Source organism: Camelina sativa, chromosome 7 (assembly GCF_030686135.1).
Source record: "Camelina sativa cultivar CO46 ecotype springtype chromosome 7, ASM3068613v1".
In the NCBI taxonomy this organism is placed as follows: Eukaryota; Viridiplantae; Streptophyta; class Magnoliopsida; order Brassicales; family Brassicaceae; genus Camelina; species Camelina sativa.
In genome coordinates, this window is record NC_141886.1 from 33925418 (window position 1) to 33952042 (window position 26625).

The window sequence follows — 26625 nt, forward strand, 5'->3', positions numbered from 1 at the left end:
AGTCAATCTTACACTGTAATTATTCACACATGCTTTTATATACATCATAAGTATCCTCAACTATCTATTTTAAAATTTTGAATTCTTTTTGATTACAATAACAACATAGATTTTATATATTTTGGTCTAAATAACATCACAAACCAAAGAAACACACATTATTTGAATTTGATAAAAATAAACTAGAGCTTGTAAAAATCCATAATATAATACGTGTGACTTGATATATATTTAATTAACATGAATTTAATTTAAAAACTCATAAATATGTTAAAAAGAAATCATATTGACGAGACTGCATAAAACTAAGAAGCATATTACATCTGATCAAATATTTCCAAACAATATTGCATTAACATGATTTTGCATTTATGTCATATTTGATTCATTATAATTTAAGGTAGAAGAAAAAAGTGGGCAAACAATGAGCAAAACATAAGCAGAACATAGGTAGAAAATAAATTACAATTCGATTTATTTTTACGTATGTGTATTGTTGTAATCAGTCATTTTTATTAATATTTGACATCGTAACCAATAAATAAAAATGAAAAATAATTGCAACTAACTAATTTTTAGATTATAAAACACATACGTGAAACAAGTTGTAACAGATCTTAAATAGAAAGACATGTAAACACAATTCAAATTTTTAGGCTTTCACCGGATTGCAAATATATGATACATATATAGATATATTTTTTGTGAAAGTACATATTTTCTTTTTCATTAGTTGTTTTTGTATGTATATAGTAATTGATTAGATAATAATCCACACGCAAAAAAATAAATTCCGATTTCGTTTCCTAGTTATATATATGTAATATGTTGTTACTGCACTCTCAACATACCGATCTAAACTAGAAAGATAAATTGATCACTTAACTGAGAATTCGGTTAATTCCCGGTTAGAGATCTTAACTAACGATCTGGAGGAGGCCTGTTCGGACAAGAAGGCTTAGCCCACCGACGAGAAACCGACTTCTTAATTTGACCGACGACCGACTTGAGGAAGAGATGGGAACTTTCCGTATTTCATTATGGGTGATAAGGAAAGTTAATATATTTTGTGATCAATAAAATTGTATAAAAGGGGAGAGACTTCTCCATTGTAAGGCATCCGAAGAATTAATACAGAAAAACCTAAATTCATCTTTGTTCTTGAGCAAACCCTAAATTCATCTTTTATTGTGCTTTGAGAGATTATTTCTTTGAATTTGTTTCCCTCACTAAACAAATTCATTGTGGAAACCTAGTTTATACAATTGGCGTCGTCTGTGGGGACGCAAAATCGTCTTTACAAGTTAATCTCTCAAAGCAGCTCGACCGAAAGGTTCCCTTCAAGCCTACAACAATGTCTCCAGTTACCAGCCTACATCATCGGCACAAACCGCACCTCTTCAAGTGTATCCGATGTCACGGGCCTAGCACCTCCTCGGGGTGACACGAAAGCACGAAGTGACGCTCCAACCATGCAAACGACAGCCGTTTACGCCCGTCATAACGTCGCTACATCGGTCAACCCAACCGATAACTGCCTCAAACTCCCAGCTGAGGTCAGATCTGAAGGGGACCCCAGCCAAGGAATAGGGCGAACTCGCGAACAACCAGTCCACCTCGATACAGAGCACTAAGATGAACCACTCTTGAGAGGGGAAACGATGCGCGCCACAGAGCAACAACCTGGGGTCCGAACTGAGAATCCCCCTGATCGCACTATTCCAAAACCCGCAGGTCGTTTCTATGGAAGATTTCAAGATCTTGTTCGGCACCATGACAAAATAAATTTACCAGATGATCTCCGACACCAATCGCAGGGTCGATGCAGTCGTAACACAGACGACTCCATCTCCAGTCTCCGCGGGGCAGTCGCCTGTACTCGCGACAGGCGATCTTACTCGTCGTCTCGATTTCTCGGACATACCGACAGTCAACCAATCGGATCGAAGGACCCTTCTCCCCTAGGAAACATCAAGTCTCCGACCATCGAATTCGGCTCACGGATCCGCAAAACCCCGGTTATCCCGACCGCTCCCTCGACGAACACGGGAGCTTGCCTCGAGATCGAGGAGATCAAGTCGCAGATTCGCGGCATGAGCTCGCTCCTCCACCGGGCTATCAACACAGCTCCAGAGATCGACAGGATTGTCCAGATCACTCGGCGAACCCCCTTCACTCAGCGGATTCTGCAAGCCGCCATACCGAACGTCAAGCTGAAGCTCCCGACCTACCTCGGGGACAAGGATCCGGTCCTCTTCATGACGTCCTTCATGGCCACTGTAGCCAAGGCGTGCCTCAGCAACGAACAGAGGGATATCAAATGCTGCCAGTGGTTCGTTGATAGTCTTTCCAGCCCCGCCTTAACCTGGTTTACAAGGCTCGAGCCAAACTCAATTGATAACTTCAACCAACTGTCAACGGCCTTCCTCAAGCATTATCGGATCTTCATCGAGCAAGGTGTGACGAGTTCGGATCTCTGGGAAATGGCCTAAGAACACGGAGAGCCTATTGGCATTTTCCTAGGCAGATTCAAAGAAAAATTGGCGAACGTTTCCGTCCCAGAAGATGCCACGATCCCTGCCTTTAGGAAGGGTCTTCATCCCGGATCACCCTTGCGGAAGGACCTCAACATCCGAGAGCCTAAAGAACTCGATGACGCGCTACATCGAGCCTCTCGGTTTGCACTCGTGGAAGATGAGGATGCCCGATTAGCCGCGAAAACGACCTTGACACCATCGTACCTCCCGAAGGCTAAAAACCGGGACGAGCAACACGAGCCCCGAAAGCATCACGACCCTCCGGATCGAAAAAAGGGTGTCGTCCATGCAGTCTCTGAGGTAGACGGCCAAAACAAGCAACCATCCGATCCGAAGGAGTTATACTGCGATTTCCACATGATAGCCGGCCACTCCACGCACGAGTGCGTCCATCTAAGGAACTACCTATATGGAAAGTACCTCTCTGGCGAAACCGAAGCCGTCTTTCAGCCTAAAAGTATCCGCGGAGGCAGAGGTCGCCGCGGAGGATGGCGAAGTGGTCGATCTAATGGTGGCCGCGGTGCAGGAGGTGCCGGGCAAGGATACATGAACAATGGTCCGACTAATGATGTTCAACAGCCAGCAAATCGAGTGCTCGCAAATCACCAAGACAAAATGCCCCAAGAGGACGAACTACCTGGTCCTCCCAAGCGACAAAGAGGGCAGAATCCCGGCCGCGCCAACTCCCCTCTCAGAGGACGAATAACTATGATACTCGGCCCACCAGAGGACTGCGCTGACTCAGTCCGAGCATTGAAGAAGAGGGCACACCAAGTTTGCAGTCTTCAGGCAACTTCGAACGAACCTCCGCTCTGCACGGACCCCATATCATTCACACCGGAGGATGCCAAGGAGATCCAACATCGCAATTCCGATCCTCTAGTCATCGAAGTAACCATGGGCGAGTTCGATGTCGAAAGAGTCCTGGTCGACACTAGGAGTACCATTAACGTATTGTTCTGGCAAACGCTAGAAAAAATGGGAGTCACACCGGAGCAAGTGAAACCCGAGGCTCGAACGCTAACTGGTTACAATGGGATCGCCAAAATGTCGGCAAGCTTCCTGCTGGGGGAGCCCGATCCAAAAGTTTTGCCGGTAACCCTCTAGCGTTCTGGACGGTCCTGCAATATCAGGGCAGGTGTTAGGCCAGACAGGTCAGTTTCCAACAGTTCTTCCACCGCTAGCTCGTTCACCGTAGTTCGCCAGATCTCTCGTTCCCGCTGTAGGGCTTCTAGCCTTTCAGTTGGCAACCCAGAGCCCGTGGACATCATGTCCTCTATAAAGGCAGATGGGCCTTCAAGTAGATGGCGTTCGCGGAAGGCTTGACCCGACGATTCCAGATAGTTGACAAACCGGATCAGCCTATTCAAGCAAGCTCGATAGGCCCAGACTTCTGTCACGAACGGGAAGGCGGTTTCACCCAGGGGTTCGCGATCGCTGTCCAGTAGATCGGGTACGTCCATCCGGTCGACCAGCTCTTTGCACGCCGTGTGCTCAGCAAGTAGTCGGGCCATAAGCCAGTGCGCCAGGAAGTAACCTTCGTCGATAAGATCCTCCAGGACTTGAATGGTCCCTTCTAACCGGTAGAGACTATGGAGCTGGTCAAGCTTCAGTCGAAGCGCCCGAATATACGCGCCCATCCTTTTACGACGATCTCGGTACCCTTGGAGCTCCAGCTGCAAGGGGGATACCCTCGGGTTGACGGTGTCTGAGTTCAGAGCAAACTCGCGGGATCGCGATGTTCCTCTACTTCTTGCGGGGGGGATTATCTGGGAAATCCGGCTCCCGATCGCCAGATGCTGCGGCTATCCTTTCCCGAGCCCTTCTCAGCCATGCAGATCGAGTGGTGACTGGCATCTTATCTTTTTTAAAAAAAAATGTGTTGTGAATGTCTACCAAGGGTCCAACCCCTCCCCTATTTATACTCAAAACTACGCGAACTACCAGCATTGATTCGCCAATTAGAATGCAGCAGATTTTTCGCTACGTCCAGAGAGACGCAATTAACGACCATTCAAACATTCAATGTTTCGAGACACGCGTCATTACAAAAAAATAATAATAATAATAATAATAAATAATAATATACTAATATATATATACATATCAATTTTCATTCCGATCTGGATTGAACATTCGTCCAATCGAACTGACTTCATTCGAGGTCAAAATACATTCTTCGTTGACACCCTGGCCAGGTGATCAACTCGCACTTAGCCCCTATCGTGCATATGTAGGGATAAGCCGAACCCAGAGTATTTATTTCGCACCCGATCTCTAATTTATGCGATAAGGTGAACCCAGAGTATTTATTTCGCACCCAACCTTTAGTTCGGTCGGAATGGTTAGCCAAACCCAGAGAGAAATTTCGCTGTCCGACTCCCGACCTAGAGCAAAGGAGAGAAACCGATCACAGTATCTCGCACTCCAAACATATGTTGGGAGACGTCCCGCCTCTCATACATCTTTGCAAAATAATAGAAACATGTTTTCGAATTCAAATTTTATTCAGCCTGCCACAATTCGGCAGAGTCTTGTTCGCCTTATTGGATTAAAATAAAAGAGGACATATTATCAATACAAAACATGTTACTTTCGTGCTAATACACCACTAGCGGCAATCTCGAGCACTGGTCTTGAGTCGCTTCGGCATCGGCCACAACAGCTGCAGCCCAGTCTTCTCCCGTTCTTTGGGTCGAGTCTCCAGTGCTCTGACTTTCTGTTCCGCCTCATCAAGCAGATCGGTAGTCCATTTTCTTTTCGCCTTAAGAATAGCAATTTCCGATTCCAGGTTCATTAGCTCGCGATCGATCCTTCCTTTCTTCATATGAAAGTACTGCAGATCTTGGCTTAGCTCTTGATGCATAGCTTCAATCTGCACAAACACAATACGAAGGGAATAGTCAAATCAAAGCAATAGCGGATTGGATTATTATTAAAAGGAACCAGAGGATAGTAACCTGGCGATGAAAGGTGTTGGCCTCAGTGATGTCGTTTTCACTAGCACGCTTGTTGATGTAGAATGGCCTGATGTCGGTCGGAACAAAATCGCCAATCAAGGCAGGATCTATTTGGGTAGACTTGGCATTCGCCCTCTCAAACCCATTCTCGATCCAAGTCCTTGGATGGGACTCGAGCATCTCGAGTTTGAACAGTAATTCACGTTGCACTTGTCCCGAGGCCGCAAGTCGATCATGATACTCAGCATGCCGGTCTTCTACGGAATTGAAAAATTCCTCTAAGTCACGTCTTTCTTCCGGATTAACAATGAACATTAACATCCAAGGAACCCTGCTGTTTGGATAATAAGCCATTCCTCTCTCGATAGCCTCTGCGTTCGAGAACGTCAGAACATCATTCCCGGCAAGCGTAGATTCTACGCTACTAATAGAACTAGGCATTATTCCAGTTCTAAGTTTGCCTCGGTCTGGATAATTCCGATCAAACAAAAGGACGCAAGCTTATTTATACAAGTTTGGGAGGGGATATTTTTCCAATTTCGACTTTCTCGATACTAGACATATTCCATTTATATGAAAGGGAAAGATTCCAGAAAAATAAGTCAAATCCAAAGTCTTTGAAACTTAACAAAAAAAAAAGTAAAATAGGTCGGGCAAGTCGGCAATATTCTTACAAGGGTTTTCAAAACCCGGACTCAAACAAGATAGTCTCCTAGTGAAATTCGAAGCGAACGCTTAGACCTCCACGTTGTCGGACAGATCGGCTTGGAAAATAGCAGTGTTTGATCCGTGTTGATGCCTCACAGAATCCGGAGCCATAGTCCCAGGATGAAGAATTACGAAGCCGAACTGATCCGGAGACATGACAAGATCGTTCTCCCCCAATTCAAGGATGTCCATCGCGTCGACGGCCTCCTGAGCTTTGGCCTTCTTCTCATTGATCTCTATGACTCGCTCCTCGAGAATGACGAATCCTTTTTCGATCAGATATTGTACCGTCTCCTGGACTCCAACAGCCTGATTCAACATGTCTTCCATGGGGCGAACTATCGTGTCCTGTTCAACCAGGTAGGCTCTGACTTTGTCTAGATGGGTTTGCGTCTTCTTCGCTGTTCTTTCTACTTTATCCAAACGGTCCCGGCGGGGTCTGCGAACTTCAGAGTCAAACTTAGCCTTCAGCTCATCGCACTCTCGCCGTAGCTCGGATTTCTCTTCCTCAAGAGCGCGTGTCTGGGAGTTCAGTTCACCAATCTCCAGTTCGGATTGAGCGATAATTTCATCCTTCCCGACGATGACGACCTCCAGCTCTTTGATCATGTCGTCTTTAGCCCTATTGGCTGTCCGGATCTCTTCTAAGCTTTCCTTCATCTTTTCAAATTCAAACCCCGAAGTCGACAGTTATTTCATTCGTCTATCATACAGTTGAGTTAGCACACTGATCTTGGCAGCGGCCTGTAAATCCAGGAGAAGTGCGTTAGTTCACCCATGTAAAATCTAAATAACTTAAGGAAGATAGTGATACAAACCATTAGGTGGGATTCTGCGATGTCGAGGTATGCTTGTTCGAACTCTAACTTCTCAGTTTCCGGGAGAATGCGACCGGAAGTTTTCAAGTTCTAGAAGAGTTCACCAAAGGCCGCCCAATTCGTGACCAAAGGACCCTCGCCAAAATAGTCAAAGGTGAACCGATCGGTTTTATCATTCCGACTTTTTACACGGAATCGGTCAGCCGATTCCAGTCCCGCGTCTTCTCCCAAGCGCTTGCGGTTAACTGCAGATGATGGCTCAGACACAGACTCATTTCCGACTTGTTTCCCCTTGTTTTGCTTTTTCTTCTTTTTCCTCCTCTCTCTAGTCTCGAGTGGGAGGACGTCCTGTTCGGTAGATGGAGGGTTGATGCCTTCCAGGGTAGGAGCAGGATTATCGGCTTCAACGACATCTTCGTTACCGACTATGTCGACGATCTCCTCATCGCCCAGAACAGGGTCAGTATTGAGTTGGGCAGCAGCCTGAGAGTTCGGATGCACGACCTGAAGGCAACTCGCCGTGATGACACATGCCCCGACGGGTTCCGAAGTCTGTCCCAACAAACTCGCAAAACTGGGAAATTTGGTTCTGACTTTGCCATTGCTTTTTCGACACGAATACGGGTGATAAATTCCCGCCGTCGGTTGGTGCCAGATAGTAATGCGTCTTCAACGGAATGATAACCACGAGCTAGACGTGTTGCGGTGAAAGGGCAATCGGAAAAAAATAAACGGGAAGTTAAACCAAGTTAGCAGAGTTATGATACACCAAAACGTACGGGAAATTAAAAATCTACCAGGATCTCCATTCCACACTCTCCGATGGAAGCCGAACGGATCCTCGAATGAGAATTGGTCGACACGAACATAAAAGTAGCGGGCGGCCCACTTTTTGAAGTTGTTAACTTTTTGACCATGAAGAAAGTTTTGTTACGGTTTCATGTTCACTTCCCAGTTTTCTTTGCTCTTTGATATTTTGAAATTTGACAGCTGCTCGAAGCACTGAACTCCGATCTCAACTCCTACTTCGGTCGCTATAGTAAGAGCGGCGACAAAGTTACAAATACTGCTTGGGGCGAGCTGGGAGATCGAAATCCTGAGTCTTTGGGCATACATCGATAAAAGGGATGGAATCGGGAACCAAAGGCGACATTCCGAAAAATAATCTTCGTATAAACAGATGTATCTCTTCGGAGGAGTCCAGGGGCGGTGATCATCTCGTGGGATTAGGATGGTAACGCCAATGTTCCCAAGGCCGCATGAGTTCAACATATCGTTGACCGATTTGATTGAACTCAGAGTCTTTTCACCTCCGATTTGCCCTTTATGGTCCAATGATGGTGGGAGATCGTCAATCAAGAGTCCCAGGGGAACAAATCGATCTTCTTCCAAGTGCAGATCGACATTGTGAGTTTCATCATTATCATTTTCGTTGCGACTGGTGGGTTGAGCTTGTGAAGAAGAAGCCCCGGCCGAACATCAGACTAGGGGAAGTTGGGCTTCAGAGCCCGATCTGAGGGGTCCTCCGATCTGTGTAACACGACTCAGGTTACGTGCTTCACTTCTTGAATTGCGTTGAATTAGGCGACCGTTTTCGTTTTCAGGAGAGGAGGCGAGATCCAAAGTGCTCGTCATGATGGATGATCGGAGAGTGCAGAGGAAAGCCAGGAAATTGCAACAAAAGTAAAAAAGCAAAGAGGAGAGAGAAAATAGCAAAATACCTTGTGCTGTCGGCGAAAAATGAGAAATGGAGAGGGAGGCTGTGTATTTATAGAATCGGATGGGCGGCAACCCTACGAAAGTCATCATGACCTACGTGACCTTTCGGCTTCCGATCTAGTGGATGTGACACGTGTTACCATAAAGCCCGGGTTACATAATTAAAATTCTTTATGGTTTAGATCGGATATTTTCTTTCCTATAGTTCTAACATTCGAATTTAATCCCGAATATTCAGAACGGGGGGGACTAATTGTTGGTGCAGGATTTAGCACCCCCAACATACCGATCTAAACCAGAAAGATAAATTGATCATTTAACCGGGAATTCGGTTAATTCCCGGTTAGGGATCTTAACTAACGATCTGGAAGAGGCCTGTTCGGACAAGAAGGCTTAGCCCACCGACGAGAAGCCAACTTCTTAATTCGACCGACGGCCGACTTGAGGAAGAGATGGGAACTTTCCGTATTTCATTCTGGGTAATAAAGAAAGTTAATATATTTTGTGATCAATGAAATTGTATAAAAGGGGAGAGACTTCTCCATTGTACGGCATCCGAAAAATTAATACAGAAAACCCTAAATTCATCTTTGTTCTTGAGCAAACCCTAGCCTATTCTTTAAGAGATTAAATCCCTCCTTTTGATTTATAGTTTTAATCCAACTTTTTGAGAGATTATTTGTTTGAATTTGTTTCCTTCACTAAACAAATTTATTGTGGAAACCTAGTTTCTATAATTACCTTCTTATGTAGTATTATTATATATGGTTTGTGTTGAGTTAATGTATGTTACTAATATATAAACTACTATTAATATGATGGAATATGATACATATTAAAAAAAATTAGGCTTTAGCACAATGTAAATTAAAATTATACAAATTATAGATGTTTTTATCGGTCCAGGTCCGATTAAAGATACAATAATTCTAATGAGTAAGATTATCTCATCTGAGTTTTGGATTGGATTCAGTTCTTATAGTTCGGATTTCAGATAATTCAGTAAACTCATATCTATATTAATTCGGTTTGGTTCGGAATCACTCATTTGTGAGTTTCTTTGGGCTTAATCACGAATAACATGTAATAGTATGTATTTTGTCCGTATAAATTTAATATTGTACCTTTACGATTTGTTTTTAAAATGTGATCTTCATGCTGAACAGATGCATTGCAGAATATCTAAAGTAACTAATAAAAGAAAACCCAATGATTTTGTTTTGATCTATATTTGGCTCTTGTTAAAGGTATGCACATAATTGAGTAAATACCTTAAGAGTAATTCTATATCATACACATATATGGCATATAAAGTTTTCTTACAAAAGGTCTTTAAACAGCTTAAGCTTTGTCAAGTCTCAGTGTCTCTTTAGTTTCCTGCGACTATTTGTAGCATACTAGTAGTACCTATGGAACTGCAACTAGGTAAGCTTGAATTTACGACCTGTACACATGGAGGATCAGGAGACTTCTTTTTCTTGGATGCAGGTTCTTCATTCAGTGAGATTTGGATGTTGGAGAAGTTAGGCAATCCGAAATCAGGTAAAGGTAAGTTACTTTCAGCACTTCCTGGAGCTGCAAACTGTTGCTCCAAGTACCTGCGGATTACCGAGTCATCCTCTACTTGAAATGATCTTGTGAGTGGTTCAAATGGGAAGTTTGGGCATGGCTCAGGCCAAACATAAGGTTTTTTGTCCATGTTTACACTCGAACTTCCCTTCTTGCCATGTGGTTTACTTGGTGGTGTTTTGCCTCTCTGAAGTTTTTTGGTTGGTGCTTCAATGCCTTTCTTCTTGATGTTCTTCTTAGATGAACATGTTTCCGTGTTCTTCTTCCTCTTTTTAGAGCCACTAATGTTATTTTCTTGCAGGATTGATGAACCTAGCTCAACGGTGTTGCTAAGATCTTCTACAGATGATCTAGCATTAGAATCGTCAAAAACAAGTACAGAATGTGAAGGAGCTTCACTGTATGGAAAGAAGACCGAACTTCTCCACTCATTAACAGGTTCTTCCCACGCAACCTGAGCTTTCAGAAGCTCTTCACCCTTATCTCCTGATTTCTCCGCAGCTTGAGCTTTAAGAGCCTCCTCACTTGTATCTCCTGGTTCATGCGTAGGTTGAGCTTGAAGAGCCTCTTCACATGTATCTCCTGATTCCTGAGTCACTTCAACAACCTTTGATGAGTCACATATGTGAATCAATTCACTCTCTAGGTCAATGATCTCAATGTTTCTTGTTCCTATTCCTTCGATCCCACTTTTATTCTCTACCAAACTATCACTTGCAGGTTCACAGTCCAGGTTGATTTCAACAGTTAATGATCCAGTCTCTCCCACACCATTTTCTTCTTTCGAGGTTTCAGCTTCTGGAAGTTTGGTGTCACTGTCACTACTCATATCCTCATCTGCACAAACAAAAATTATCTGTCTGTTTTCACTAACCAACAAACATCTCTGTATTATTACTCTTTGGTTCGTTTTATCCACTTACCTTCAAACACACACTGCGTTTTTACTCGAGACTCCAACTTCTTCATTCTTTCTGGCTGTGTCCGTAGCTACCGATAAAATAAAACACAAAACTCCCATCAATACATGTTCGAGAAGAAACATAGCAAACCTGAGAACAAATTCACTTACAGGGGTAGAGGACATGTAGGAGCAATTCTCCACATTTTCGACATATTCACCCTCTGACAAATCTTCTTCATCCTCATCAATTACATACGTCTTGCAAAACATTAAAAACAAAAAACAAAAGTATCAAACCAGCTACTACAACCTCTATTATAAGATTCTATACTTTCAAATAAAATAATGCATCTTACAATTTCATTACACCCGGTTTCGTATTCTTCACCTGATGAATCTTCAGATACCACAGTGTTCTCATCCAATAGCACTGTCTCCTTTGAATTGGTTCTAAAATCATTTGGTCCATTCACATTCATCTACACACACACACAAAAGAAGAACAAATCTTTCACTCTCAATAACAAACAAATGCACAAAATGATTAATCTCAGTTATACCTCCTTGTATGGGACTCCACCAACAGAACCACCAATCCTCCACTCAGCTTGCCTTTCATCCCGAAGCCACCAAGGCCTTTCCATTGCGGTCTCTATATCTTGTAAGGCTTTTAACTGAAACAAGAGAAAAAGAAACATTATATAAACGCACCAAAGAACTTTGTAAGTGTACTCAAGAACATGAATCTTTGGGGGTAAAGAACTCATCATACATACAGTTGCTTTCTTCTTCTCGATTCCGGATTCTCGTTTCTCTCGAATCTTCTCCATTTGAATGTAATCAAGAACTTGATCCTTGGTAGACAACCTCTTCCCTGTTCTCAATTGCGTGTATGTCTACAAAAGCAATTGTATAAAAATTTCCATCACCATGCATACAAACCAATTACATCTACAATTAAAGGTGGGATTTTTCCTAAATTTTCTCAATTAAAGATTGGTTTTTTTCTTCTCAATTTAATGAAGAAAATTCCACAAAAGTTCTCAAATTGGTGTTGAATATTTTGTAAATTTACAAAATTTGAGGTGGGGTTTTCTGAAATTTAGAGAGTAAAGAGTACTAAGTAGTAATATACCTTAGTGTGGCGACCGCGTCTTAGAACTGTAGAGTGAACAATCCAACCGACGGGAAGCCAATCCGGCGTGGCGTCCGCCGTAATAGTTTGTGGAAGCTGACGTAACATTCTCCGGTGAGTAGATTCGGTCGTCTGAAAACAGAGCTTTTTTTTTCCCGGTGATCAGGTTTTGTCACTACTGTGTGTCTCTGAGAGCGACAGAAGAAGCAAACTCAAGAAGTGATTAAATATTGTCGACGAGACACGTGGCGGTAATATCTGAGAAGTTTTACATGTTAGTCCTTATGAAGGTTTCATTATCGATATTAACCCCGAAGCTTTGGTTTAGGTTGTCAAGGACTCAAGGTCACACACTATTAGCCACGAAATTTGAAATAATTTTCTTATTGACTAACAAGACAAAAAAATTTGAAACATATATATGGTAGCTAGATTTGGTGGTATCAAAACATTGTTAGCTTGTTAAGTTGATTTTTTTTAAAATATTCTTGTTTGTGTTTTTTTATTAACTGATTGCATCAGTTGAATATTTTTGTAAACTCTCTACTAAGTTAATAAAAAAAACTTCTTTCCAAAGAAACATAAACATAATAATTGTCAAAATTGTTTATCTTCCTACTGATTATGATTGCGCTGATCTTTGTTTGAACTCTTTCACACTTGAGCTTTTCTTGAAAGATAAATATAATGAAAATTCTGATTTAAGTCAATTTTGTGTGGAGGTGTGTTTATATATATTAAGTAGTATTCTTTTTAATAAATAGAATGTATTGAAAATAAAAGAGGGTCAAACGCATTGCCGTGCCGTGTCTTGCCTACCCATTTTGTTGACTCGTAAACTCATAATTATTGTCACTTAATTTCTTATTGTAAAATGAGAATTGTTTTACAAGATACATAGATCTTGACTTATTTTATGTCGTTTGTTTGTTCAATGGATGACTTATTTATTGTTTTGCTTATTGGGAACACTTATTGTTTTGCTTATACGATTGTTGACCTCGATTTATTTGGAATCAAAGAAAAGTTCAATTACTATATTGAAACTTTTGAAGCATATTCCAAATTTAATGCGTCTTATTTATAATAATAGATTTCGTCCGTATAGTAATAGACTTCATTGCAACAAACGAAACAAAAACAAAAAACCTATAGTAACATGGCAAAATATTATAACTGAGTAACACCCAAAAATTTAGATAATCATCACATCCCTTAACTAATAACAAATATAACACAGAATATGTTATCAATCGCAGCTTAATTCAAATCAATATAACAAGAGAATCATTTTAATACATATTTTCAAGATCGTATTAAATAACTGTAATTATGAATGAAAACAAAGTTACTAAAGTCTCTGTACGTATATCTATGATATATTTGTATCTACAAAACATAAGAAACTAAAGAACCAGAAAAAAAAAAGAGAATTTGTTGACACAAGAGGGAAACAAATCTAAAACAAATTTAATATAGTATAATGACGACAAAATTGTAACTACAATGTTATAGTATCATTTGTTGTGAAGCGGGTTAGGACCATGGGGAACTAATCTTGCCGAAACTCCGTAGATCCGATCATACTTCTCGGCGGCGCTTACCTTCGATAACATTCTCTTGCCGTCAAAACTTGATCGTTGGAACTCCTCCGTAGCCGTCATGGTAGGGAGCTTGCGGCTGGCGGAAGAAGACGTGAGCCCGGAGAAAAGAAAGATCATGACGATTATAAACGATAATCTCTGGCTCAAAATTTTCATCTTGTTTTCTCTCCGTAAGATTTTTTTTTTTTTTTTTTTTTTTTTTTTTGGTTTCTTGACAAGTCTTGTGTTGATGATGTCGATGAGTTAAGCAGGCTTAAGATTTATATTAATTACGGGATCGTGACATGGACCTGTGAGCGAAGGAAACAAACTAAATTCCTCTCAAGTCAATTAAATATTGTTAATTTTATCCTCCGTAAAGACGAAACTAACCTCTCCTTTGACTCTCTATAAGATAGTTCAAATTCAAACGTATTAATTATACAGCAACTGATAATTTTTTCTATGTGGGGTTTACGTGATTAATAACATTATTTTAGGTAAGGTGTTTTAGAGTTTTCATTTCGTAAATCAAACTTCAACAATTGTAATGAGCCTCACCGTCATCGTGGAGCACGCACGTTGTGTCGTTTGGTAAAATTAAGAAACAGAAGTATTGACGTTTTCACAAATGGGAACTTGATTCAAGGGTAGTATTGTCATACCCGATCGGGTGGAGTGCTCGCGTGGATCTCTCCGACCCGTCGATTCCTTGATCACACACCGTTGACTTTGAGATAATTTACTATTTATATTATTATTATTATTATTTTGGTTTCGCTACTCAAATTAATTATTTATGTAACTTCTTGACATCTAATTATTTGCGCGTTAACATATAATTTACTAATAAGTTATTCTTATAAGTTATAGAGACAATCGTTATTTTGTTATTGATTTCCTCCACCAAACCAAACCAATATGTATATTTATGAAAAGTAAAAAGTCAGCTAATATATATATATATATTATATATATTATATTTTAATTGGATCTACACAGTATTTTGCTAGAGTACACACAAGCACATTTATTGATAATTTTTTTTTTGTTAAAGAATTTTCTTATATAAATAAAATATTAAATTTATAGGATAGAACTATATTACAAACAAAAAAATAAGAACAAAACTAAAAGAATGAAAGTTTTAAACCAAACAAAGACTGAAAAAAAGGAAGAAGCAACCAGAGCCTAATGCTTGATATGAAACTTAACTGATCCAACATTGAAGAAGGGAGGTCCCTCGCTTCAAATCCAATTGCATCAAAAAACTACACTTGTTATTCATGGTGGACATGATGCTTGTTGCTATTGAAACTGGAGAGACCGAAAGACCTTCATGGAATCGTCGATTTCTCTCTCTCCACAGTTCATAGAGTGTACCCTGCCAACCTTGAAGGAGAGCAAGTTTTGTATGTTTTGAGGCTGAAACTGTTGGCATCCAAAGAAGAATCTGATCCCAAAGTAACGGAGGCGATGATAGCTTAAGTCTTTGTGTAATTAATCTCCATACTTCAGCAGAATATGCACATTCAAAAAACAGATGATTTCGAGATTCATGAGCCAAACCGCAAAGAAGACAGTCTAACTCAATATCCACTCCCCAAGTAGACAAACGATCAAGAGTAGGGTTGTGATTAAGTATAAATAGCCATGAATTTATAGCATGCTTTGGGATAACAGCTTTGTGCCACACAAGAGGAGCCCAAGATTTTACTTGATTCGAAAACCTAACAACATTCCACACAGCTTTAGAAGAGAAAGATTGTACCATACCGTCGATTGCCCAAACCGGAGTATCATTTGCTGATGACAAAGTAATGGTAGAGATAAAAGAGTGGAGAAGAACTTGTCTCTCTGATTTAGCATTAGGAAGAGACCAACCATTCTCATTGCTCAATTCAGCCACAGTTGAAAACAAAGGGATCCCTAAGTGACTAGGGTCATCTGAACCAAGGAAATGGTAAAGAGATCCAAAAGGAGTCCATGGATCCCACGAGAAGAATGTAGAATCACCATTTCCAATATGGATGCTAAAAAATTTAAGAGCTTTGAAACGCAGCTTAAGTAATCTTCTGAAATTCCAAGAGTAAGAAGCATTCTTTTCATTGAGCGCCCACAAAGGAAATTTAGAAAGATACTTACTTTTTATCCAGGCCACCCAAAAAAAACCAGCTCTAAAAAACAGCATCCAAAAAAGTTTCAAAACACAAGTTTCGTTCCAACTACTAATGTGCCTCAAACCAAGTCCACCTTCGAATTTAGGGAAACAAATGTTAAACCAAGACACTTTTGCACCTGAGGGAGAGTCTACCTTTCCATGCCAAAGGAAGGAGCTGCAGAGACTATTAATCTTTCTAATAACATGCTTAGGGAGGAAGAAAGCACTAGTCAAAAAACCGATAATTCCGAAGATAACTGTAGATAAGAGAGTTAATCTACCCGCCAAACTCAGAAACCTATGAGTCCAAGCATTCAACTTCTTCTGAATTCGAGATAGTAAAGGATCACAATCTTTAACTGAAAGCTTTTTGGAACAAAGAGGAAGACCCAAGTACTGGACCTGAAGAGAGGATGGAGTAAGATTGAAAACATGCTTTAGCCGGTTTAAGGTATCATCACTTACACCAGAACAAAACAAGGAGGTCTTCTCAATGTTCATTTTCAAACCAGAGATTTCCTCAAATTTTGCGAGAACAGACATAACTCCTCTCAAAGATTTTTCAGAACCCTCTAAGAATATTAGTAAATCATCAGCAAAACAAAGATGAGTAAGCTGAAGATCCTCACACCCAAGGTGGTAATTGAAAGATCTTTCAACTGCAGCTTTATTCAACATTAAGGATAACACATTCATTACCAGAACAAACAGAATTGGCGATAAAGGATCTCCTTGGCGCAAACCCGTCCTTCCTTTAAAGAATCCTGAAGAAACCCCATTTATACTAATACTGAAAGACGGGGAACAAACACACGCTCTTATCCAGGTAATGAAAACAAGAGGAACCTTATAAGCCTGAAGAGAATCGAGAAAAAAGTCTCATCTGACTGAATCAAAAGCTTTTGAGATGTCAACTTTGAGAGTAATTCTTTCTCTTCTTGTATTACGATGATAACCTTGCATAACTTCTGAAGCAAGAAACACGTACTCTAATAAAAGTCTATCTTTAACAAATGCAGTTTGGTTTGGAAGTATAAGGTCAGGAAGGAGACTCTTTAATCCGATAATTTTAAACTCATTTTCCTAACATTTCTTCCCATGCAAAAATGGGAATCCTGATATAAGAAAATGATCTTAGAATTTGTATAGTTCTTGTTTGCAAGTGTTATAGCTTGTCAAAATAAAATAGAAACGGATATATGGCATGTAATATAAAACAAAATGCGAGATTTAACATATACTTCAAAGTGGGTTTCTTAGATTTTGCAAGTAAGCCCTTTGGATCAGGACACGTCAAGGATATCTGACGTTGGTCATGCATGCGCCAACGATTACGACTTTTGTTCAGTTTTATAATAAAATGAACAGCTCATCGAATATGTGATATACGTAAACACAAGGCAGCGGTAATGTTTTGACAAATAATGCCTATCTAAATAGTAACCGTATAGTAGTACTTTTGTAAGATTATGAATTTTATATATGATGATAAAGATAAATTTATGTATACGTTATTTTGGCAGCGTGATAAATATAAACTACTGTTTAAGATATTTTGATTTTCGATTTAAGATAATGGATCAAAAGTTTGGGTATTCCTTCTAAACAAAAAGAACATTATTGAGGAGTTAAGTTTCAGTTATGGAGATGTCCGTGTCACACGAAAGATGACAGGCTAACGTAACAAGTTAAATTGCTGTTGCGGTAGCTCTCATGCTGTTTTCCATGTGAGAAGACCTAGTGATGAGATCATGATCAGTCCTAGGGTTGTCTAAAGTCCTTGTGGATTTATGAATTATGATGGCAGTTGTCTTAATATGTATATGTGGTTGGCTATTTACCGAGCCCATCGTTTCACCACCACCGCCACTGGCATTTCTCAAAAGAAATGAAAAACCTAGTGACTTGCTTTCTCCTCAAGAAACTGATGTTATTACAACTGTATATACAACTATTAAACAGACTAGCATCGTTTCTCTGTTTTTCTTTGCGGTCTTAGTGGTTATTTGAAGACAACCTTTGGGCTTCACGACTATGTTACTCTTCAATCTCTGGCCGATGTTCTCAGATTATCTCTCTTTCCTGTTTCTCTATAATCCCGTTATATGGTTAATTCAAATTAGTTGGGGTCTTAGGTAGGGTTCATTCATGTACCACTTAAATTTAAAATATGTATAAACATGTTGAATTTATCACCAAAGTTACATACTCGTAGGATGAAGAAGAAGCGATCCAAAGGGTGAGAGAAGAGGGAATCGTACAAACTAGAGTCCTCGCTCGCTCCTTATCGATCATTACTACGTACGCCTTTGACCGAATGAGAGATATTATGATATGCGCTCCCATCCCAACATAGCCGCCATAAGCTCTGCTCTGCTGATGATTTGAATTTGATGATGGCCTTTCAAAAGATTAAAAAAAAAAAAGAGGAAATTTGATGCTGTTACAGTTACATCTATTACAACGGTCACATAGTTATATCATCACAACGGTAACAAAATATTACTAACTTTTTTACAAACTTATCTTTTTATTTTATTTTGCTCACGTGACAAGGTGAGAGAGAGATAATATGACAATGAGTTTAATAATTAAAGAGCTAATCCTACAGAAATAGCTTAAACTAACTAATTACGCGATACCAATACAAAAAGTCCCACTATAGCTGTTCCGGTATAGCCGATGATCTAGTTGTTAACAATACAAACTATTGTTTGCTTATAAAAGCAGAAATCCTCGTGACTTATTGATTATTTGATTAGTAAATTTGGCTCAACAAATAACAAAATTGTTTAAATATGATGATGATTTTACTCTTGAAAATCACATTACTTATCATAAATGTGTGTATACATTTCTCTTCACGAGGATACATCTAAATTACCAACCCGGGTCGGTTTATTTTCGGATTGGTATACCAGTAATACCTTTGAGGCCCATCTTAACCGCGGTTCTTCGAAACAAAGCCGGAGGTTTCTCTAAACCGATAGAATGGCAAAACCGGTTAGCTAACTCGGCCAGCGTGGTTTTGTCCCTACCAGTTTCTCGAACCGAGTTGTAGTAACCGAGCCAAGCATGGTACGCTGCTTCTTTAATACTTGTATCAATCTTAGCCATTGACTGATCAACCTGGTCACAAAACAATTGTCCTCAATGTCAGTTGGCATTAAGAAAACTCCAGTTATGGTGTATAACACTAAATTTCAAACACACCTGAAGTTTAACTCTTGAATCAAGATCCGGAACTGGAATCGGTTCAAGAGGCAAATCTTTAAGCTCATCAAGAAAATATCTCTCCCATGGCGCAATCAACAGCAAACCTTCGCCTCCTTTGCCTTCTCTTCCGGTTCTACCAAGCCGATGTATATACTGTTCTCTATCACTTGGTATACCGACCTATCAACAACACAATACCAAGTCCAATCAGTCAAATATCCATAAAAAGGTTGTCCTTGGCATGAAAAATGCTTGCTTTTGTGCTTTACCTGTATAACCAAAGTAACATCAGGATAGTTCATGCCACGAGCAGATACATCAGATGTGACAAGAATCAGTCTATTCGATTCCTTAAACTCGTCTGATACACGTGTTCTATGGAGCTGAGCTTTTCTAGCATGAATCTCCCTAACGTTCAATTTCATTTCTCGGAGCAGAGTATACATCAGTGACGTTACCATACCAGTTGAGCAGAAGACTATTATCTGAAATTGGATAGTTACGAGTATTATAAAGATAAAGAGAGATTAAAACCGATATATTCACAAGGCTTGTTTTACCTTGTAATCAGACGTTTTGCTGATGTGTTCTTTTAGTAGATGAGGTACTAAGTGGAAATGAGATTCGTGTGAAGCAACAATAACAGATTGCTTCACCTGAAACCAAAGCAAGAAAATTCACTAACCAGATTCAAGTAACAAGCTTTTGAGACAAAAAGAAGAGCTTAAGTTTTTACCTTATCATGAGTCTCTACACAACCAAGACCGATTGTGTCTATATAAGAGTGATCCCTTTTCAAAACAAGCTGCGAGACTCGACGGACCTGAAGTAACCCAACTTTAAGCTGTGTTCTCGCATTGGATTTTGTCATAAAGGTAAAAAAAAAATGAAGTTATATAGCAATTGTACCTCTTTTGGGATGGTTGCAGAAAAGAGAAGAGATTGTCTTTGACGAGGCAAACAATCTATAATTTTTTCGACATCTCTCCTGAATCCTAGGTCTAGCAAAAGATCAGCCTCGTCAACTATAAACAATTTAAGCGCCATCAAACGTGATGTTAACCCAGACTTATTCTCTATATGATCCAAGAGTCTTCCCGGAGTTGCAATTAGTATCTGTAACAAAGTGTGGAAAGAAAAGAAGGTTTTAACACAACAGCTAGAAATTGTAAGCAATTCCTGTAAGACAAAGAACAACGGTTGGTCAAACCTGGCAAGGCTCGGATTCTAGTCGTTGCTGATCAAGTTTGAAGCGGGTACCTCCAGTTAGAGTCTGAACACCGATACCTTCGTGGTATTTGAGCAGAGCCTTGCCCTCTGCAGCAATCTGACTCGCAAGTTCTCTTGTGGGACATAGGATAAGAGCAAATATCGGAGGAACTTTGTGAACACTTTTACCGTTGTTCATCGCTTTCAGAACTGTTTCAATTGCAGGAAGCTGTTTTTTCAATTTTAACAGCGTTATCTAAAGAAACAACATAAGCTAAGGCAAGTGATATTGGAGTAAAGGATTGTAAAATACCAAAAAGGCCATGCTTTTTCCCGTCCCGGTTTTGGCTTTGACTAACGCATCTTTACCTGCTTTAACATAAAGGATACTCCTTTGTCACATGCCAATTCTTTGATACAAATGAAGAAATTTAAAACCATAGCAGAGAAATCAGAAAAGAGCTAGAAGGATGCGTACCATCGAGGCACTCAGAGAGAGTGGCATATTGAACTCTAGTCATATTAACAATGCCAGACGCAGAAAGCGCCTTTAAAGTCAAAGGAGATATACTCGACTCATCAAATCTGCAACCATATACAGAACGAGTAGAACTCATCAAAATCCAAACTTGAACAAATTCAAAAGCCTTATTAGACAAGGGGTTTTAAAAAATACCTTTTCCCACTGTAAATAGAGTCATGAGGCTCTTGGTTCTCCTCCATTACATTATCCACAGATCTTCTTTTACTGAGATCTTCTCTAACTGTATTAATATCTAAAGGAGGATACAGCTCTTCATCCGTGACATTACGATTCACTCTTTTCGTCAGTTTGATATCGTGGTTACCTAACGACGCACTGCTTCCTGTCTTTCTCAAATCCATCCAACCTATCATCTTTCCTTCTTCACCTTCTTCATCAGAATCCTCTTCAGTTGAACTATCATTCTTCCTAAACTTCCTCCGACCAAACAAACCTTTGTTCCTTATAACTCCTTCAACACTCCTCGAGCTCTTCACTTTCTCCTTCGTACCCGCAAACTTAGGTGAAAAAGGACTCAAAGTATCTAACTTTTTAGGATCAAAGTCATCTCCTTCATCACAAGAACTCTCATTTCTCTTAAACCTACCTCTACTCATACTCGAAAAGCCTCTCCTACTACTACTACTACTACTACTACTACCCATTGAAACAAACTTCCTCACATCAATTGGCGAATTAAAATTAGAATCAATCGAATTCGAACCTGTTCCTCCATTATCCCTACGAGACAATCTCGACAACCCTTCTTCTTCTTCCGATTTCTTAACCGGCCCGTCATCTTCATTCCACAAATCCTCTGCTCCAGCTTTCATAAACCGATCAGCCAAGGTTTTGATATGCTCTTTCGGACTCATCGGTCCGTGACTCTGCTTCGGTTTCGCCGTTTTCTCGCCGGAATCTTGATTTCCCCACATTTTAGCTCGGATCTCGGTCCGAATCCGAGATTCGTAAAGCTGCTTCTCTTGATCCAAGAGCTTGTTCTCTTTCTCTCTAGCTTTCTTCTCGTGCATTCGTTTCCATTGCCACTTGTTGAGTCCTCCAGGGAAGGTTCTCGGACCACCACCCATGTTTCGGGTGACGATTCGGTTCCATAAGGAACCTGTCAAGGATCCAGATCGTTCCCGGAGAATTAACGAATACATTTTCCGATGACTCTTTTTGCAGACGAAATGTGAATTTATTTTTCTTTTCTCCTGAGGTTTTAGGGTTTAAGGCAGTAATCGAAAGATGGTTATATCCGGTCTGACATTTATAAAATCTCGGTTTGGATTTGAAACCGGTTATTAAACCAAATTTTAACTCCGGTTTATATCTCAGATTTTGATGTTTTTTTTTCCTCTGTTTGATGGAAGGAGAAGAAAAGAATCACATTTGCTCTGTTTTGATCTGTTTCTACAACTTATGTGGATTACACAAGAGTAAAAAAGAATAAGAGAGAGAAGTTGTTGTTGATCTTGTGTCTCTCTTTTGGAAGCATACACCAAGATAAGAATAGAGTGAGATTCTTCTGCAACTTGGGGAGAATGAATCAGGTGAAGAATGTTTTTAACCTTGGCCTGGCTTCGATTTTCTAAGGTTTGGATCGGTAACTAGCAGCATTCCTTCTAGCGCAGCATCCCACAAAGTAAACCATTGACTGTTGATGTATGTTTCAAACAAAACAATAGAGAAAACAAATAGTTTAGTTCTCATTAGAACAGTTCCAAGATTTACAAAAGTGTTTCTGTGTATGTTTAATAAGAGATCTTACCAAGACAACAAACAGAACCACATTGAAGATCGCGACAAGCCGCCACTCGGTTTTCATGTACTGAGCTACTCCAGCTCTGCGGTTATTAAATCAAATTGAAAAGAATTATTATTATTAGTCGTCTCATCTGAAAATGAATGACAGAATTGTAACAAAAAGAGCTTTTAAAGGGGAGTGGAAGTTGATAGCTCTACTTGCAAGAATCACAATTGTAGCACTTGATGGTCCTCAAATTCTTGTAAAGCTTACAATCTTTGTAAGAACTTATCGAATGAAAGCTCAAGTCATAGTAGGAAGCATTCACCGCAGGGTAACCACACCTTTGCAACAAAATAAAAAATTGAGACAGTGAATTAGAAAACATCAACAAAATTACAAGAAGATGCATATATACATACTCAGATGGTGGTCGACAACAGCCAGCTTCTATAGGGGTTAATTCTGCGGATTTCAATTGTTTGATAGTCTGAAACAACAACAAAATCAAGAACATTTCAAAGATTATCCAGGTCGGTAATATTAAGGCATTTTTGTTGGGGGGGGGGGGGGGGGGGGGGAAGGTACTAGACCTTATATCTCTTGGAAAGCTTCCTACATTGCTCTGATTTAACAAGACAACTCTTTAGTCTGTTCCAGTTATTAGTATTGTTAAGCTGAAACATCGATGAGAGTTAGACATAAAAAAAAGAAGTAAACATTCTACTTTGAATGATATTTTCTTGCCGCAATACCTGTTTCAGAAACCATGAGCTGTAATCATTCAGCTTATACTCCTTGTACCTAATTAGAAGACAGAAAGATTTTTAAGATTTATATAAATTAGAATAGGTAATGTGACCATGGAGGAATAGAGTGTACACTTACCTTAAACCAGGGTTAGTATGTCCGGAGCCATTGTTTGTTACAATGAACCTGTAAAACCCCACAAATGAGAACAATGAATGAGAATTCTCTCAAAGAGATCTTCAACTATCTGAGCCTTCATGAAAAACCTTTTGGAGAGTGAGACTTACGCTAATACGGTAAAGACAAGAATTGCGATCAAAACGATCAAGAGCACAACAAGATACTTCAAAGGAAGAATCATCCATGTCAAGGAAGATCCAAATCAAAAAATTTCCAACATTAGAAATAGAAAACAGAACATGGTAAGTGAAGGATACAATCCAAAGAAGCGCTACACTTCTCTTGCACGCGCCAAGAAACCCGATTATGGATCTGGAAAAAACCATCAGATCATAGACAATTCATAACATATAACCATTCTTGTGTAGTGTCAATTTTGAAAGTAGTGTTATCTCACATCAAGAAGATGAAACCACCAAGAGCTATGACTGGGAATGTAAGTGACCTTCTGCATCCATCATTATGTGTACTCATCCACACCCCAAATATTATCACTGCCACAGCCAATAGCTTCACCAGAAATGTAACACACAGACATTACTATATTAAGTTACAGAAACGGCAACATTAAATGGTCTAAGCTTTCACATTTTTATCACGCAAAACAGTATAATTTCACTAAGAATCTTCACCAGACAGAAACCTATAACCTGTACGGAAACCCTGAATCTAATTCGAGAAACCAAATCCATTGAAGAGAACCAAAGGAAGATCATAAACTAAGTGAAGAATAGATTTTAAGCTCACCATTGTAAGAAGATTGACCCATCTGATAACGAAAGTGCTTGTGCCCATACCCATGTTTTCAAGATTCTTTCTTTTGAAAAAACCCTTTAAAGAATCAAAGAAAGACACAAATTGAAAGAGAAAGATGAAAACTTTGGTTCAGGGTTCTCTGCTAAAGATTGAAAGAGAAAACAAATGTGTCAGTGAGGAGAATTTAAACTTCTCATGGGGTCTTCTAATCAAAAAGAAGAAGAAGAAGAACTGAAGAACGAAAATGACTTGAGGGTATTTTCTCAGTATAAGAAAAAAAACAGCTCATGCTTAGTTCCAGTTATCGATGGATGGGGTTTAAGAACAGACACGACACGACATATGAATAAGAACAACAAATAAGAGAGAGAGGTCAATGTACAAACGTATACGTTTGACTCGTGCCAAATCCTAAGAGCGAACTGCGATTTGGTGTTTCAGTCTTTTCATAAAGTTATACTATTGGTTCTTTAACCTGTTGCAATTTTAAACTTAACATGCGTATTACCTTTTTTTGTAGAGCATAGATTTATTTGTCTGTTTGACCAGAAACCAAATATTTTATTTGTCTTTCAAAAAATTATAGTTAAGTTATTCAATTTTAGGATAAGCTCATAAAAACATTCCAAAAATGCTTTAACCAAAGCTGTTTGAGAGTTGAGAATACTCATATAACATTACACAAGGTATATAAGAAGATAAAACACTCTTTGATTCTTGTACTAAGAAATGTCTGCACGATCAAGCATATCAATCAGAGTCATCTTTCTTGGAAACCTAGGAGGAAGCCTCAAGATCATAGCATCTTCAATGTCAATAGGAAGATGAGTAGCAACAATCACAATCCCTCCTTTTTTCCTATGCTCTGCAATGATATACTCAAGCAATCTAACTCCTTCATCATCCAAAGCAACTGATGGTTCGTCCAAAAGCCAAATCGGTCTGTCTATAGCAAGGAGCCTCGCAAGTTGCAACCTTTTCCTCTGACCCATTGACAACATTCTCGACTTCTCTTTCACCAATCTCCCTAAACCCATTAGCTCCAATGCCGGTTGTGCTTTGCCGATTTTATTCTCGAGAAGCTCAAACCATTGGACATTGTCGAGTACTGTGAATCTCTCCTTGATGGCGTCTTTTAAAGAGATCCAGTTGAGTTGGAGTTTGTACTGTTGGAAGATTCCTGATTGAGTTATGTCGTGACCGTTCCAGAGGATTTCTCCAGCAGATGGTTTTGAGAATCCAGCTAACATTCTCAAGAACGTTGATTTACCGGAACCGTTGGTTCCTGTTAAGACAAGTGCACCACCGTCATGAAGAGATACATTGACATGTCTTAGAATCTGCTGCGCGTTTCTCATACAAGAGACGTTTTGAAGAAGAAGCCGAGGGATTTGAGGCCTCCTTATAGACATTGTATCTGAATAAAACATAGCCATAAGAGCAGATGAGTAAATCTATGAACAAAAAGGCTAACGAATTTGTGTAGAATAAGTTCAGAAACAGAGCAGCCATTAAGAGTGAGAAAATCTATAAACAAAAGCTTTATGAATAGTGTAGCTTAAGTTCAGAAACAGGACTGATGATCATCACATAACATTTACTATTTCATCGGTTATGAAAAACACAATTTTTTGTAAGATCACCACATGAATCCGATTCTAAGATCAAAACTTGAGTTGCAGATCCTATAAAGCTAGAGACCATTCCATAGATTTTACAAAACTAATTAGTAAAACGAGAGAGACCTGGTGGATCTAAAGAAGTTGAGAGAGCTGATTGTAAAAACAACGCGATTCAATTTAGAAAGGTTCCCTAAAATCAATGATCTCAGAAGTTCGAATACAACCAAGAGGATAAAACCCATATTCACAAACTGAATTACATACCTGAAAAAAATCGAACCAGGAGAGTGTTATTGAAGAAGAAGAAGATGTGATTTTTGCAGAAGGGAAACGATTCTCTTTGGTTTAGGGTTCTCCTTTCTGATAACCGACCGTGAATTTTATACTTAAACCGATAAATTTGTTGGCTCAATCACAGGATCAACTTAATTTAACCGGTCCAAACCGGTTTAGTCTTTTCATTTTTTCTTCCTCAAAATCCGAACGGTTCAACTGCTTCTGCTTCTCACTGCACGATCAAGATGGTGA

The 26625-nt window shown here is 39.6% G+C and overlaps 6 protein-coding genes across 10 annotated transcripts; all 6 read right to left on the reverse strand.

Moving 5' to 3' along the window:
* Positions 1-9955: 9955 nt before the first annotated feature.
* Positions 9956-12575, reverse strand: LOC104703951 (uncharacterized). The gene is made up of 7 exons (XM_010420043.3): positions 12351-12575; positions 11992-12111; positions 11776-11889; positions 11572-11694; positions 11384-11473; positions 11235-11301; positions 9956-11148 (listed from the first exon to the last, which is right to left on the reverse strand). The coding sequence occupies exons 1-7, from the start codon at positions 12456-12458 to the stop codon at positions 10112-10114; spliced, it is 1659 nt and encodes a 552-aa protein (XP_010418345.1). The 5' UTR covers positions 12459-12575; the 3' UTR covers positions 9956-10111.
* A 1019-nt stretch (positions 12576-13594) lies between these two features.
* LOC109125696 (CLAVATA3/ESR (CLE)-related protein 14-like) lies at positions 13595-14197 on the reverse strand. Its single transcript, XM_019228130.2, has one exon. The coding sequence runs from the start codon at positions 14108-14110 to the stop codon at positions 13868-13870; it is 243 nt and encodes an 80-aa protein (XP_019083675.1). The 5' UTR covers positions 14111-14197; the 3' UTR covers positions 13595-13867.
* A 946-nt stretch (positions 14198-15143) lies between these two features.
* LOC147941998 (uncharacterized) lies at positions 15144-16790 on the reverse strand. Its single transcript, XM_087458711.1, has one exon. It carries the CDS (start codon positions 16788-16790, stop codon positions 15144-15146), a length of 1647 nt encoding a protein of 548 aa, XP_087314837.1.
* A 2092-nt stretch (positions 16791-18882) lies between these two features.
* LOC104703950 (putative DEAD-box ATP-dependent RNA helicase 48) lies at positions 18883-22261 on the reverse strand. 3 transcript variants are annotated; one of them, XM_010420042.3, is made up of 10 exons: positions 21196-22261; positions 20998-21104; positions 20833-20888; positions 20521-20748; positions 20220-20426; positions 20047-20133; positions 19871-19966; positions 19580-19795; positions 19308-19490; positions 18883-19223 (listed from the first exon to the last, which is right to left on the reverse strand). In XM_010420042.3, exons 1-10 carry the CDS (start codon positions 22203-22205, stop codon positions 18993-18995), a joined length of 2421 nt encoding a protein of 806 aa, XP_010418344.1. In that variant the 5' UTR covers positions 22206-22261; the 3' UTR covers positions 18883-18992. The 3 variants fall into 3 exon arrangements, with proteins under 3 accessions (XP_010418344.1, XP_019083669.1, XP_087316231.1); XM_019228124.2 differs by having other exon boundaries at positions 20833-20891; positions 21196-22259; XM_087460105.1 differs by having other exon boundaries at positions 20521-20729; positions 21196-22247.
* An 82-nt stretch (positions 22262-22343) lies between these two features.
* LOC104703949 (tetraspanin-10) lies at positions 22344-24936 on the reverse strand. Of its 2 annotated transcripts, XM_010420040.3 has the most exons (11): positions 24467-24936; positions 24117-24229; positions 23977-24031; positions 23827-23882; positions 23678-23725; positions 23545-23593; positions 23383-23466; positions 23212-23279; positions 23008-23133; positions 22814-22889; positions 22344-22699 (listed from the first exon to the last, which is right to left on the reverse strand). In XM_010420040.3, the coding sequence occupies exons 1-11, from the start codon at positions 24518-24520 to the stop codon at positions 22634-22636; spliced, it is 795 nt and encodes a 264-aa protein (XP_010418342.1). In that variant the 5' UTR covers positions 24521-24936; the 3' UTR covers positions 22344-22633. The 2 variants fall into 2 exon arrangements, with proteins under 2 accessions (XP_010418342.1, XP_087316232.1); XM_087460106.1 differs by lacking the exons at positions 22344-22699; positions 22814-22889 and having other exon boundaries at positions 23004-23133.
* Positions 24937-25034: 98 nt separating this feature from the next.
* LOC104703948 (ABC transporter I family member 1) lies at positions 25035-26491 on the reverse strand. 2 transcript variants are annotated; one of them, XM_010420038.2, is made up of 2 exons: positions 26362-26491; positions 25035-25892 (listed from the first exon to the last, which is right to left on the reverse strand). In XM_010420038.2, the coding sequence occupies exon 2, from the start codon at positions 25885-25887 to the stop codon at positions 25198-25200; it is 690 nt and encodes a 229-aa protein (XP_010418340.2). In that variant the 5' UTR covers positions 25888-25892; positions 26362-26491; the 3' UTR covers positions 25035-25197. The 2 variants fall into 2 exon arrangements, with proteins under 2 accessions (XP_010418340.2, XP_010418341.2); XM_010420039.2 differs by having other exon boundaries at positions 26221-26378.
* Positions 26492-26625: the final 134 nt, after the last annotated feature.

Excerpts from the sequence above, each read along its gene's own strand:
- LOC104703948 (XM_010420038.2), bottom strand. The coding sequence starts at position 25,887 with ATGTCTATAAGGAGGCCTCAAATCCCTCGGCTTCTTCTTCAAAACGTC.
- LOC104703951 (XM_010420043.3), bottom strand. The coding sequence starts at position 12,458 with ATGTTACGTCAGCTTCCACAAACTATTACGGCGGACGCCACGCCGGAT. Across the intron at positions 11,474-11,571 it reads AAACCGGGTGTAATGAAATT|ACGTATGTAATTGATGAGGA; the intron begins GTAAGATGCATT and ends ATGTTTTGCAAG. Across the intron at positions 11,149-11,234 it reads AACGCAGTGTGTGTTTGAAG|ATGAGGATATGAGTAGTGAC; the intron begins GTAAGTGGATAA and ends TTGTTTGTGCAG.
- LOC104703950 (XM_019228124.2), bottom strand. The coding sequence starts at position 22,205 with ATGTATTCGTTAATTCTCCGGGAACGATCTGGATCCTTGACAGGTTCC. Across the intron at positions 21,105-21,195 it reads TCTATTTACAGTGGGAAAAG|ATTTGATGAGTCGAGTATAT; the intron begins GTATTTTTTAAA and ends ATATGGTTGCAG. Across the intron at positions 20,749-20,832 it reads GAAAAAGCATGGCCTTTTTG|CTTCCTGCAATTGAAACAGT; the intron begins GTATTTTACAAT and ends TTGAAAAAACAG.
- LOC104703949 (XM_010420040.3), bottom strand. The coding sequence starts at position 24,520 with ATGGGTATGGGCACAAGCACTTTCGTTATCAGATGGGTCAATCTTCTT. Across the intron at positions 23,726-23,826 it reads CTTGTCTTTACCGTATTAGC|GTTCATTGTAACAAACAATG; the intron begins GTAAGTCTCACT and ends GGGGTTTTACAG. Across the intron at positions 22,890-23,007 it reads TACAATTGTGATTCTTGCAA|AGCTGGAGTAGCTCAGTACA; the intron begins GTAGAGCTATCA and ends TAATAACCGCAG.
- LOC109125696 (XM_019228130.2), bottom strand. The coding sequence starts at position 14,110 with ATGAAAATTTTGAGCCAGAGATTATCGTTTATAATCGTCATGATCTTT.
- LOC147941998 (XM_087458711.1), bottom strand. The coding sequence starts at position 16,790 with ATGAATGTGTTATCCTTAATGTTGAATAAAGCTGCAGTTGAAAGATCT.